This window comes from Prionailurus viverrinus, chromosome A2, assembly GCF_022837055.1.
Source record: "Prionailurus viverrinus isolate Anna chromosome A2, UM_Priviv_1.0, whole genome shotgun sequence".
Taxonomy (NCBI): Eukaryota; Metazoa; Chordata; class Mammalia; order Carnivora; family Felidae; genus Prionailurus; species Prionailurus viverrinus.
The window spans coordinates 53,081,849-53,096,333 of record NC_062562.1 but is presented as its reverse complement, the minus strand read 5'-3'; the positions used below and the strand labels follow the sequence as shown (position 1 = coordinate 53,096,333).

At 36.5% G+C, this 14,485-nt stretch overlaps 1 protein-coding gene across 3 annotated transcripts in view; it reads right to left on the bottom strand.

Moving 5' to 3' along the window:
• Positions 1-14,485, bottom strand: part of PPARG (peroxisome proliferator activated receptor gamma) — a 135,402-nt gene that overhangs the window by 33,611 nt on the left and 87,306 nt on the right. For all 3 annotated transcript variants that reach the window (XM_047839313.1, XM_047839304.1, XM_047839295.1), the window contains one exon: positions 6,126-6,264. In XM_047839313.1, coding sequence (XP_047695269.1) covers positions 6,126-6,264 — 139 coding nt within the window. The remainder of the gene's footprint in view (positions 1-6,125; positions 6,265-14,485) is intronic.

Below are 14,485 nucleotides of genomic sequence, written 5' to 3'. Positions count from 1 at the left end.
ACTCACAAACCGTGAGATCATGACCTGAGCCAAAGTTGGATGCTCAACCGACTGAGCCACCCAGGCGCCCCTCTACCGCTCTTTCTTGAGAAAAAACTTGTGCATTCTGAGGTTGCGCAGAAAGCACTGCCAGAGCAATCTAATAACTTATCATTTTCTTGCTCCTCTAAGTAAAACACGGAGCAGCTTTAGCACTAATATGAAGTGATTTTTATTCAGGGGTAACATTTTCAAACTATCTGCAGAGGACATGTAAACATTTGTCTAGGTTTCTTCGCAAAGCAGAGATGGGCAAAACACCCCTGGCTTTACCTGACTCACTGATTCCCTGAAGTCTTACCTGAGATCATTGAATTCACTCGATGAACACCTGTTTGATGCAAGACACTGTGCTAGACAGACTAGACTGGGGGAACAGGAGGACAGGACATGTCTAGTAGGGGAGAGCCTATATATACACAGATTATTCTCTCTCATGTACCTCTCTTCACTTGCTCCTTCCTTTCCACCTAAGCGGATGTTGAAGATTCTAACCCTGGTTATAATCTCTTCAGTCCATCTTTCCTCCACCACTGAAACTACCGAAAGAGTAGTCTTTCTTCTTGCCTGCATTTGTCACTACTTACCTCCCAACCTACTGCAATCTTGCTTACACCTCATTTAAATTTCCAAAACTTTGCTCTTAAAAGTCCCCATTGCTTTTTCTCACAGCCAGATCTAGGGGCCTCTTCGGAGTTCTTGTTTCTGCTTGAGCACTCCAGCATTCACTCTCCCAGGTTTTGCTACTGTTGACCTTCTTCACCCTGTGACTTTAAAATGTTCTCATCGTGGTTTCTGCTTTTCTGGTTCTCCTATCTTTCTGCCTATGTTCCAGACCTTTATGATGGCCCCTCTTCCTTCCCTTATATTCTGTTGTTCCTAATTCATTCTTCTAGCTCACAAAATGTGCTCATAACTCCTGCCCTCTCTTTTCCTGAGATCTGGACTCTTAGTTTTCTCTTGTTTCTATATTCCTTTATATATGGACGCTGGATATCCTGTAAGACCCTCAAATGCAACTTTAAAAATGAATTTTTGTTCTTCCCCTCCAGTTTCCTTTCCCTGTTTCCCTTTCTTAGTTAATTCATTCTATCACCTGACTAGATACCCCGAACAATTTTTGATGACCCCTCTTTCCCTCAGACACTTGCATTCACTGGTCACTGCTCTGATATTTTTCACAATTTAATTTCTTCTCACTAACCCTTCCCACTGTCTTGGTTCAGAATATTGCATTTGTCTTCTTATGAATTTCCCTGTTTCTCTAACTTATCCTTTTTATAGCTGTCAGTAGTTTAGATTTGGGCAGTATAGATCTGATCACTCCCTTGCTTTACAAAGCAGAGTGTGGGTGTCACAAGAAAGGTATAAAACACAGAGGGAAGAGGGGGAATTAGAAAGTCTTACAGAAGAGAAGGCATTTGAATGGGGCCTTGAATGCCTGGTAGGATTGTGACAGGGAGCCAAAGGACATAATAAACAGAGGGAAAAGGAGGTGGAGGCTAGCTTGTAGGTAGCCACGAATGCCATGTGGGTCTCAGCACAAGCTACCATGTGCATCAGGACCTCTTCCATTGTTATATTTTCTGAAAATTAACATTTGGATAATTTTTCCTTTATATTACAAAGAAGACTTTAAAAAAAAACCCCAAATATTAAAATTTAAACTTATTTGCCATTCAGGCTTTTCTTTTTTACAAGGAAGGAGAGAACTGACTTATAAAATGCTGAGTGCCACAAGTATCTGTGAAACCCTTTTTCTGGATTTTTATGAAGCTGCTGAGAAATTATTTTTAAAGTTGTCAGCATTTTTTTTAAATAACAGAAAAAAACCCCCATACATTATATAATAGGATGTCCTAATCAGTAAAGCTAAAGCTTCACTAATTTTTACATTTATGAAAAGCATAATTTTCATTCAAATCTCACTGGCATAGGGGAAAAAAACCTAACTGAATGACTCATAAGTCAATTCTTCTCTACTTCACATTATTTTTTAAAAAGTAACAGGCTATACTTATAATTTTATTATTTAGTTCATACATGAAAAGCAGCTCCAAATACGAAATATTCACTATTCAAAATTTATTTTTATCTTATCTTATCTTAATTTTATTTTAGAGAGGATAAGCAGGGGAGAGGGGAAGAAGGGGTGGGGAGAGAGAGAGGAAAAGACAGAGAGGAAGGCAGATATCCTAAGCAGGCTCCATGCTCAACGAGGAGCCCGACACGGGGCGTGATCTCACAAATGTGAGATCATGACTTGAGTCGAAATCCAGAGTCAGACACTTAACCGACTAAGCCACCCAGGAACTCCAGTAGTCAAAATTCTTAATGAATAAATTATCTTATCAAAAATAAAGAAGTCAAGGGGTGCCTGGATGGCTCAGTCGGTTGGGTGTCTGACTTCAGCTCACGTCATGATCTCACGGTTTGTGGGTTTGAGCCCCGCGTCGGAATCTGTGCTAACAGCTCGGAGCCCAGAGCCTGCTTCGGATTCTGTGTCTCTCTCTGTCCCTCCTCCGCTCACATGCTCTCTCTCAAAATAAATAAATTAAAAAAAAAAAAAAGGAGTCACATTTTAAAAATATGATTCATGTCAGGGATCTTGCCAACAGAATTTTAAAACAAAAATTATACTAAGAAAAACTATAAAAGTTTAAGTGTCCATTTGACTGAAGAAATATTAATCTATGTGAGCATTTTTATCAAGAATCTGTAGACACCAGCTTCACTAATTCAAAATGTAAAACAAGAAGCAGGTTATGCTATGATCACTTGGTAAGTCACATGCACCTCTGGGTAGCCTAGGAAGCTGGGTCTTTATTTCTGCTTTACTTTCATTTGGAGCTTTCCTCTAAAGGTGTCTGGACAGGGTATTGAACTGATTGTGCCAAGCATGACTCACAAAGACTGGGGAGCCATCAGTGGAACTGGCCCATGGTCTAGAAATGATGGTATGTTAAATGACCAAAACAACTGCAACACGTGTTTATCCTGATCACTGCAGAAAAGTAAAAACTTTGCTCCCAAAGCACTTCAGTCCAACGCTTGGATATTTTTTCTACCCAGTGCTGAAAACAGATTATCTGAGAAACAACTAGGTTCCCAAGTGTAAGAATTCTGAAATCCTCCTGTCCTTCTACGATGTTTAGGCTACATGTCACAATCAAAATGGAAGTTCCATCTGAAGATGGAACCATACACCCTTAACCAAATATACCATCTATGTTCTTTAGCCTGGACTGCTCTAGATTTGTACTCTGGGGCTACATTGTTATGTGATCATCAGATGTAATGCCTTAAAATTGCTGAGCAATTGATCAGAACATCTAGATGACCTGATTCAAGCATATGAATTATATTTTTATGGCAACAAAACATATAGGTGGAAACTTTTAAATTCATGTCAGATACCTACATATTTGAGAAGGTGGTGACACTGTCTATAATATATGGACTAGCTTAATGAAAAGTGAAAACTTCGGTGAGGCAGGTTGTCTGACTTATGCAGAATCATAGAACTTTCAAAGTTGAAAGGATTAGCAACCCTTGTTTCAGTGATTTTCCAACAACGTTGCCCAGGGCCCTGAGGGTTCCTTGAAGGTTACTTATAGAAGCCTCCTTTAAAGCTGGGAGTGGTGGCTAGTGGGCAACCTAATTGCACTGAATGGATTAAACAGACACCAAAGAGCAGAAACACAAGTAATAGAGAATGGAGTACATTTACTTCGGGGGATGTTCATCTCTTCTTGTGTGTACTGAAAGCAGCGAGGTGCTGATTTGGTACAACACTATAAGCCTCTTGATAAATTGGGTGGGTTATTATAGTGAGGTCCACTCACAGAAAACATTAATATAATAAAATAATTTTAGATAGTTACTACAACCTCCTAGAAAACTTTGTATTTGGAAATGTTTCCTTTCTCAGGATAACAGGCAAAACTATTCAAAACCTCGTTGTTGGCTTTCCCTTCTTGTGCTTTGATCAAATGTTTTCCATACAGCAAACACATTCCTATGAACACTTCTTAGAAGGCATTTTCTCAGTCACTGCTGCAATCTTGTAAACATTGAACTGCGTAAGTCTAATGCTAGAACATTAATTCTTTTTTTTCTTTTTTGTCTTTGCAAGAAGAATTAACTGAATACTCCCTATCAAGATTGCTCTTCTCTTGGGGTGACTCAGTTGGTTGAGCATCTGACTTCAGCTCAGGTCATGAACTCACAATTCATGATTTCGAGCCCCATGTCAGGTTCTGTGCTGACAGTTCAGAGCCTGGACCCTGCTTTGGATTCTCCCCCCGCCCCTCTCTCTCTCTCTCTCTGCCCCTCCTACACTCATGCTCTGTCTCTCTCAAAAATAAACATTAAAAAGAAAAGATTGCTCTTCTCTCTAAACAGAATATTCTAATCACCATATAAAGTCAAATGATGACTTTATTATTAGGTTTATGATGGTTTTCTTTGAATTTTCTGGGAAGAGAAAATTATACCATCAATACTATATAGGTTGGGCTTTAAATGTTGTTTGCCTATTAACAATAAGCAAAAGGAGGCATATTTTATGTGAATGTGTGCAAGCAACAGGACATACATGTTACATCAATATGTGAAGTGACAAATTTAAAGGACAAAAAATAAACAGCATGAAAAGCAGAACTGGCATGCTTTTCTAGGCAGTCTTAGTAATAATGATTTCAAAGTCAAAGATTTCACCATAAAGATAAAATAAATGTATTGCAACTTGATGCATCATCTAAAATATAACGCTTGACTTGAAATGAAAGAAAATTGATGGAATTAAACCAGTAAATTATTTTTGCAATCAATGACTGCAGTTGTATACTACTACACAGCAGATGTAATCAACTGTGAAGAAATTTGGACCAAATTTCCACTCTGTCCAGTATAGCTGACAGATTTCTTCATAATACATTCTTGCCTTCAGAGGAAATGGCCCATATTAATTATAAAAATATAATTTCGTAAACTATTTTTAAGAGTAGGATATCAACCAATTATCGATTCTCAAATACTTTTAAGATTTCTGCTGTGAAAACCAAACATCTGCGTGATGGAATAAAACTAATTTTCACAGATGCTTTGGAGCCTTAACATATGAAGATTGACTTCAAATGTTATCTTCTTACCAGATCAGTTTTGAGACCGGTGAAGGCAAAAGAAAGAAAAAAAATAGAATATCCAGTGAAACAAGACTTCAGATTTTATTTGAACACTTTGGCATTTTAGATTTCTTGAGCCCATAATGAATTTTGAAAGAACAAATACTTGACAAATATAATACTATAAAGTTACTATCAAATTTGTTTTGTGATTTTGTTAACACCAATCAGAGCTAAATGGAAATCAAGAACTACTTCTTCAAATAGGCCTATCTTCCATGATTTTACTGAGTTAGTTCTACAACTCATGAAAACAAAGATCTTCTACATTCTTTCTCTTAAGTCAACACTCAAAATCATAAGCTTGATTTTAGATACAGGTTTATAAAACAGAAATTTTTATTTTCTTATGATTCTATGGACACTGAAGTTTTGTGGGAGCTTAAAATCTTTGCTTTATCCACAAGCCTGTATGCTCTTTGAAGTCAAGGGTACTGCTATATCTATACTCATCTTTGCACAGCAAAGAGGAAAAAAAGGATATACTCTAGATTCTGATATTCCACTTAAAGTTCCACAGCCAGAAACCTGCAGTTTTCTCAAAGCAGAAAGAAACTACTGATATACACAAGAATAATGCCATTTTTAATGCTATTAAAGCAACATAAAAAATGAATCACAATCATTACATTCATTTGGAAATACTACAGTTATTTCTTATCACTTCTCATATTTTCAAGTCTTCTCTCCCATCATGGCAGATGCCAAACCACTGAAAGAAAGATTGCACACTAAGAGCCTAAACCTCACCTGAAATGAGAAATGCTTTATCAGCATATAATATTCTGAAATCTGGAATTTTGTGGAAAACTGTCCACATTTTCAGCAATGGCCCTACAGGCTACTTATCTGGCAGCCATAATGAGAACAGTTAAATATGTGTGCTAAGTGTTCACTTACCATTATGAGACATCCCCACAGCAAGGCATTTCTGAAACCGACAGTACTGACATTTATTTCTACTTTTTTTGTGGATACGACAGTTAAGGTCACACCTATCGTAAATGAGCTTCAATCTGATTGTCCTCCGGAAGAACCCCTGCAAAGGGATATGGAAAAAAGAAAGCAAATTTTAAGTCTTTATGATACATGGAAGCAGCAACATTTGGCTAAAGGCACTGGCCTAGGTATCAGCAAAGGAAGGTTCTGTCACTGGTGACTTCAGACAAGTCATGTAACTGCCACAAGATCTCCAGTGTCCTTCTTTAGCTCTGAGACAGTGACCATATCCAACTGATGTCATTCAATGTATCTTGGCTCTACATTTGAGTTTCAGCACACTCTAAGAAGTGCTCTGGATTTAATGTAATGCAAATAAAACACCATGTAATCAGTTCAGTTTCTCTGCAAATCCTTCCAACAGCATGCCCCAGCCTTTATTATTGTGCTAAGCCATTTGGCAAAGTTATAATCATTTCATTCTAAAACATGATCAGGGCCAATAAAAATCCACATGTGGACAATTTTTTAGAATTCTCTATGTTGCATAATTTCCTACAGAATTGGTTTCATTTACTTATGCGATTGAAAGAGTGTTCCATAACTGTTGTAGCCTACACACAAAAAAAGATTATAGGAAAGAACAAGAGAAGTAATAAATCCTTAGACAACGGACTGCCATCTCAAAACAGCAAATAGGTCAATTCGAGGCTAACTGAATTCTGCTGTATTTATATTTTTTTGAAAGACCTAAAAGAAATTCTAATTGGAAATGTTTGCTAATAACTCCATTTTTTGTTGTTGTCAGAGTGTTCTTATTAGTTTCTATTGTTCTCATCTCCATGAAACTCAATTCTTAACTCTTTCAAATTTATCTGGCCCCATTTCATGCAAAAACCCCTGAACTAGTATGGATTCTGCTGCTGACACACATTTTCACTTTCTCTGAATTTGCATCTTGAACTCCAGACAAGTTTCTACTGCTTACCAGGCATGTCACTTGGAAATCTAACAGCTACCTGAAACCCAGCATGTCCAACCCTGAAACTCGGGTCTTACCCTGCAAACTCACTTCTGGAGGCTTTCACCATTTCGGTTGGTACAAACACCCTCCCAGTCTCTGATGCCAAACTCCTTGAAATCACTCCTGACTTTTTTCTCTCACATGGCAAGACCTTCCTCTAAATATACACTTGCTTACTCGTCTCACTGCCTTCAAGCTTGCTAACATGTCAACTTCTCAATGAGGCTTATATGCCCTATTTAATACCGTGGCCAGTCTCTGCCCCCACCTCTCTTTTGGAACCTCTGGTTTTCTTCACAGGGCTCTAGTTTCTGTTTTGTTATTTTCTAGTAACAGTTAGGACTTTCTAACATACCATATAATTTACTTATTATATTTTAAGTGTTTATTTTCCGCTCATCCCCCATTGCCTAATTAAAATTGTGAGCTTCATGGGGAGTCACTGGATATGACCTAAATACAACAACAGTCTTCTAATAAAATCTGTTGATCGAATATGTGCGTCACTTAACTTCCTTTCTGGGCCATCTCTGATATTTTTTGATCCTAAACCATGACTGAGATATCACAAGGCCATTGGTATACTCTTTTCCTTTTCTGTTATCTTATTAAATGTAATATTAATTACTAACATGTAGCAAATATATGTAACTATAAAACATAATAAGATAATTATTAGACATGAGCCCATAGCCCAAGATTTAAAATCACGATTGGAATAGTTATGTATTTTTCCCCATCCAACTCCTGCACTCTGTTTCCCCTGGGCAAAGTAATCATTATTCTCAATTTTGCATTTATTATTTTCTTGACTTTTAAGAAAATACAGTTTTACCACACTGTATGTAAAACTGAAAAATACACTGCTTAGTTATGCTTGTTTGGGGGCTTTATTAAATGGTATACTTCATACAGTATTTTGGGAGTTTCATTTTTAAAAATTTAGTATTAGATTTCTAAAATGTATCTACTTTCTTGTGAAAAGCTATGATTTATTCATTTTCACAATTTCATAATATTCCATTCTATGACTATTTCACAATTTATTAACATCTTTTCATGTGTTTTTAAAAATATTTTATCACTTTTCCTTTAAGAAGGCTCCTATCTTCTCACATTGATGGATGTTTAAATTGTTGCCAATATTTTGCTATTATAAACAGTGCTTCTATAAATATTCTTGTAAATGTTTTATGATGCACATGTACAAGAGTTACCTAGGGGTGAAGTTTTTGGATTGTACAGAGGTGAATGATAAATTTTACAAGATCATACCAAATTGTTTTTCAGAGTGAAAATATCAACTTCCATTCCCTCTACCAATTGGTATTGTCAGACTTTAAAAAAATTTTTTTAATGTTTATTTATTTTTGAAGGACAGAGCATGAGGTGTTGAGGGACAAAGAGAGAGAGAAACCAAAGCAGGCTCCAGGCTCTGAGCCATCAGCACAGAGCCCAAGGTGGGGTTGGAACCCACAAGGCATGAGATCATGACCTGAGCTGAAGTCGGACACCCAACTGACATGACAGAGCCACCCAGGCGCTCCTGTCAGACCTCTTAATATTTCACAGTGTATAACAGAATCTAAGTGTGATCTTAATTTGTATTTTCCTGATTCTTTATTTCCTAGTTTTTAATTGGATTGTCTCTTCCTTAATACTGAATTTTAGAAATTTTTTATATATTCTAAGACACTAATCTGTTGTCTGTTAGAGATGTTGCAAATATATTCTGCTTTCTATGCTGTACCATCTTTGAAATTTACTATTTCAGTCTCTTGTTGTTGTTTTTACTATTTATTTATTTTGAGAGAGAGAGCACGCACATGAGTGCACATGAGCAGGGAAGGGGCAGAAAAAGAGGGACAGAGGGAATCCCAAGCAGGCTCCATGCTGTCAGCATGGAGCCCGACATGGGGTTTGAACTCACAGACCATGAGATCAAGATCTGAGCCGAAATCAAGAGTCAGAGGCTTAAACCCCCTCAGTATCATGTTTGTTTGTTTGTTTGTTTTTAACCTGTAAACGTTTTCATTTCACTCTCATTGTTAAAAGATTATAGAGTACTCAGTTATCTTCACTTGGAGTTCCATGATTGCTGCTGTGGAGGGGTCTACTGTTAACTGACTCTAAAGTGTTTTTTTCTTTTCTCATTGGTTGCTTTTATATATTCTCTTAGTTTTTAGTATTCTGCAGTTTTACTGCAGTGTGTCTCAGCATGCGTTTCTTTTCATTTATTTTCTTGGACATGTTTTCTGCATCATGATTTCACTTGTTTATCAGTTCTGACATTAATTAGCTAAGTGTTAGACCTTCTTATTCTAGCCTTCCATATTTCTCAACTTCTCCTTTCTAGTTTCCATCTTTTTGTCATACTAATATTGATTATAAAAGTAAACATCAGAGCAATCAAATAAAACAACAAAAAGTATATAATTACAATAAAAAAAGGGAAACATTTCTTACCAAAGTTCATCAGTGATAAGAGTTCTGTACATTACTCTTCTATTGATTAGTAAAGAAGGCATATTTTTAATATTCAAAGATTCTATGAATCTTTCAAAAACTAAGAGGCTTCAATTTTTAGCAGGTTCTGGATAGCACATATTCTTTAAAGCACTGTGGTTCTCATTCTCAGTAATTTCTTTACATTTATCTTCCAGTTCACTAATCCTTTCTTCTATTATGTACAATATGCTAATTAACCCCTCCGCTTAATTTTTATTTCGATAATTATATTTTTCACTTTAGAAGTTTCACTTCACTAAACATACTGATTTATTTTCAAATCTGCCTAGTTGTTCCTGACAAGTCTACTCTTGCTTGTTCATTGGGGTGATTCTGCCCTTTTTCTTGAAACAATTCATACACAGCTTTTTTCTCTATCAGGCATCCCAATTATCATTCTCTGCTTTCCTTGTATAGGGGTGGAGGGGTCTAAATCTGTTTTTGTTTATTTTTGATAAATGTTATTCAAGGTGATCGACTTCTTAATATGCTTACTGATATTTTGAACTTGTATATTGACCTCAAATTGTGGGAATCCTACAGGGTCTAAATTGAGAAGTCTTTCCTCCAAAAAGAATTTGCAGACGCTTCTGTTAGAAGCCAGGAGCTCCAGTGACTTGTGACTATTTCAGATTCCCTTGAGAAAGCTGCTCAATTCAAAAGCCCCAGACCCAGCTCCCTCTCACTGATGGCTCTGGATACTGCTATAGGCATCTGTCTTTGGTGCAATGCTGCACCTCCTATGGGCATCTATCACAAGAGAAACCCTGTCCCAGTAAGTGTGCCTGCAGGTCACAGCTCAAGACCTAGGGTTTTTTTTTGTTTGTTTTGCCCTTGTTGGTTAGGAGAAGTTTTCCCTACCTCTTGTGAGATCAGCAATATCTCAAAGAACAGGTACATATATAGACCTATATATAGATCTGTTAGAACTTGAAGCCTCCTTAATTCTCAAATTAAGGTTCTAAGGACCTCTGAATATTAAAAAAGGTATTTTTTTCACATTAAATTTTTTTAAATGTTTATTTATTTTTGAGAGAGAGAGAGAGACAGAGTGCAAGTGGGAGAGGGGCAGAAAGAGGAGACACAGAATCTGAAGCAAGATCCAGGCTCTGGGCTGTCAACACAGAGCCCAAGACGCAGCTTAAACCCACAAACTATGAAATCATGACCTGAGCCGAAGTCAGATGCTTATCCAACTGAGCCATCCAGGCACCCCATTTTTTTCACATTTTAACAGAAGGCTAATGTACAGAACTATTCTCATGAATAAATGTTGGTGGGAAATTTTGTTTGGATTTTTGCCATTGTGATCATATATGTTTTATGCTATTCCTTGAGGGCTTTTTAAAATATTCACTTTTAAAAACTGATCCTCGTGGTTGAACATACTGCTTAGCTAGCTTAAATGGGCAGGTTCCAGAGTATTCAGTTATCTGGCATGGCTGGAAAGGAAGGTGTTTTTGATGAGAGAATTATGTTACTTACAATGCAAAGTTTTGTTTTGACTCATAAGATATCTTTCAATGTGTATCATATTATTTTTGTGATGATTTGGGGTCTTTCAGTGTTAAAGGAAAATAATCCTGAATATTATTTATGTACTGTACATGTACATAAAACCATAAACTAAAAATATACACAAATTCAGCACACAGCTTAGGAGTTGCTTTGGTGTATATATTATTCAATAGCCAAAGGTTCTTTTTTATCTAAGTCTGCAATATTAATAACCAAGAATCTGTCACTATTCCACTTTAATCCAAGCCCAATTCTGTTTATTCCTGTTTGAATTTTGGCAGGGATCACTAATATAAACCTGTTCCATTGACAATGTAAAACTGTTTCAGATGACCCACTAACATCTATCATAAGCAATACTAGAACTATTCTTTTTTTTTTTTAATGTTTATTTATTTTTGAGACAGAGACAGACAGAGCACGAGCAGGGGAGGAGCAGACAGAGAGGGAGACACACAATTCGAAGCAGGCTCCAAGCTCCGAGCTGTCAGCACAGAGCCTGATGCGGGGCCCAAACCCACAAACTGCAAGATTATGACCTAAGCTGAAGTCGGAGGCCTAACTGACTGAGCCACCCAGGCACCCCAGACTATTCTTTTCAATTCATAAACTAGTCTGCAGGTTTATGGTTAACTGTATTCTAATCATGGGCACATGCTACATTCTGCTGAAATGGCAAATGTTAAACTGCCAAAGTACCCTTTACAAAATACAGGTGAGTCAAACACATTTGTTTGTTCACTTTCCTGGCTTTTTGTTGAGTATTGTTGATAAGCTAAGAAAATATCTTTGATTACTGATAGCCACTGATCTAAATTAGCTGCATTCAGACTGCGGCAGCAATTTTGTTTAATTCCACAGCAGCAAAGAATGAGTATTTCTTCAGCCTCAATGCCTTATAACAGTGGTTCTCAAACTTTCTGGTCTTAGGACCCCTTTACTCTCTTAAAAATTATTGAGGACCCCATGAGCTTTTGTTTATGTGGTTATATCTACTGATACTTGTCAGACTAGCAATTAAAACTGAAAAATTGTTATGTACAAGAACATAACAGGCAAACATTCCATTAGCCACCAAAGCTATATTACTATTCCATGTCATGTAGTTTCTGGAACACTCCACTTATACTCCTGAGAAAGTGAGAGTGAAAACGGTAAATGACAACTGAGAATTGTTATAAAAGTAGTTTCAACCTCACAGGTGCCTTGAAAAGGTCTTAGGGAATCCACAGGTTTCCATAACACACTTTGAGAACTACTGACTTATATGTGGAGAAGCCAAATTATATTATTCCACTAACATTTCTTTTTACTCTTATCTTTAAAATGAGTAGATATTGGGGCACCTGGGTGGCTCAGTCGGTTAAGCGTCCGACTTTGGCTCAGGTCATGATCTCGTGGTCCTTGAGTTCGAGCCCCACATCGGGCTCTGTGCTGACAGCTCAGAGCCTGGAGCCTGTTTCAGATTCTGTGTCTCCCTCTTTCTCTGACCCTCCCCTGTTCATGCTCTCTCTCTGTCTCAAAAATAAATAAACGTTAAAAAAACTAAAAAAATTAAAATAGAATAAAATGAGTAGATATCTATTTTGCCTTCCAAGGTTAGCATAACCTTCTTTGCATTTTAGACTCAGAAGTCTGTAATCCAGGGTCTTCTTTGGATTTTATTAAGTGTTCATTCTCCATCTCTGCCTTAGGACCCTTTCTGTTCCTAATTTGATGGCATTTGAACTTTTTCCTTCTTCTTCTTGCTATTTTTCTTCTTTGCTTGCTTTTACTTTGTAAGTTTTGTGCCCTCAGAACTTCGTTTTTATTACTGTAACCAACTACTGTCTTTCAATTTTTAGCTGTTATCAGTAATGGCCACTGCCCACAAATACTGACATGATGGAACTATTTGCTTAAACGTTCTCATTTTCTAAGCCTATAAAAAGCAGTAATATATGGAGGAAACTTAACCAATCACACTGTTTTTATTTACCAATGTTAATTACCAAGATGACCAAACAGAATGGTTTCTTCAGGTGTTTCTCAGAATTTGGCAACAATTTACTCCAAAATTGTATAAATCTAACACAATAAAATGACATGTTTTCACTAGTCACTGCAATCTTAAATAACTGACCATACCTAATGATTTCATTCATCACAGATATTTTAGTTTGGTTTCAATCACATAATGAATACTTATTAGTGTTTTAAATGAAAGTATCTCCCTGCCAATAGTATTTCAAAAAGTCATTTTGGAATTTTAGACCTTAGAGATGAGTAAGGCCTTGGATAAGTAATTCGACCAAGTCATTTTACACATGAGGTGACTGAGGGTTTATATGATTGGCTAGTAACTCTGGACAGGTGGCTGGGTGACTACAACCTTGTCTCTTTTCATTTTATTAGGTTGCCTTTAGAAAAATAAACTGAATTAAAGAGATTTTAGAGATCATCTAATTCAACCCCATCATTTTATAGATGCAAAAACTTAGGCAGAATGTGGTTAAAAAAAAGCATCTTATACAATATCTGGTGCATAGTAGATATTCAATAAATATTAAGTTCTGTTTTGGCTTAGGAACCCAGATGTTCTAACACCAGTTAGGAACCCAGATGTTCTAACACCTACCTAACTGCTGTTGTACACTTTTATTCTGAATAAAAACCCCAACTGAGGTTTGAATAGGATCTTACATAAGCAGTGTTTATTTTATAAGGTAAATATTTATGAACAATTTATTCTGAACCTTAGGGTATATAACAAATAGTATTTTTTACTATTTTATTCACTGAGTATATTAAAATTATTTTAAAAGATTACTTACTAAAATATGAGTTGGTTAAGAATTTCTTAATAATTGGGCAGAATATTAATAAATATTTGAGCTTTCCAAAATACACTTTTCACAAAGAAGGGACTTGAGGAAAAACAGTATGTCTCTTCCAAAACAGTTCTTTTTGCCTGTCCATCATACATGTCTCAGACCAATGTGAAATAAGAAAACACAGAGCACTGGTTAAGGAATCGTAAGATATATATTCTAGTTATCCCTAGTTCTGCCACTTCCTAATGGATGACCATGGGTGGGTTTCTACATCTGTAAGGTGGCCATAAATAAGCTCAACCTCATGGGACTATTCTAGGTATCAAATAAACGTATCTATCTATCTATCTATCTATCTATCTATCTATCTAATCTATCAAGCCTTAAATATACAAAATATCACTTGGAATAGTGGGGAAAAAAACAAAACTAGAGGATTCAGAAAATCTGGGTTCTGG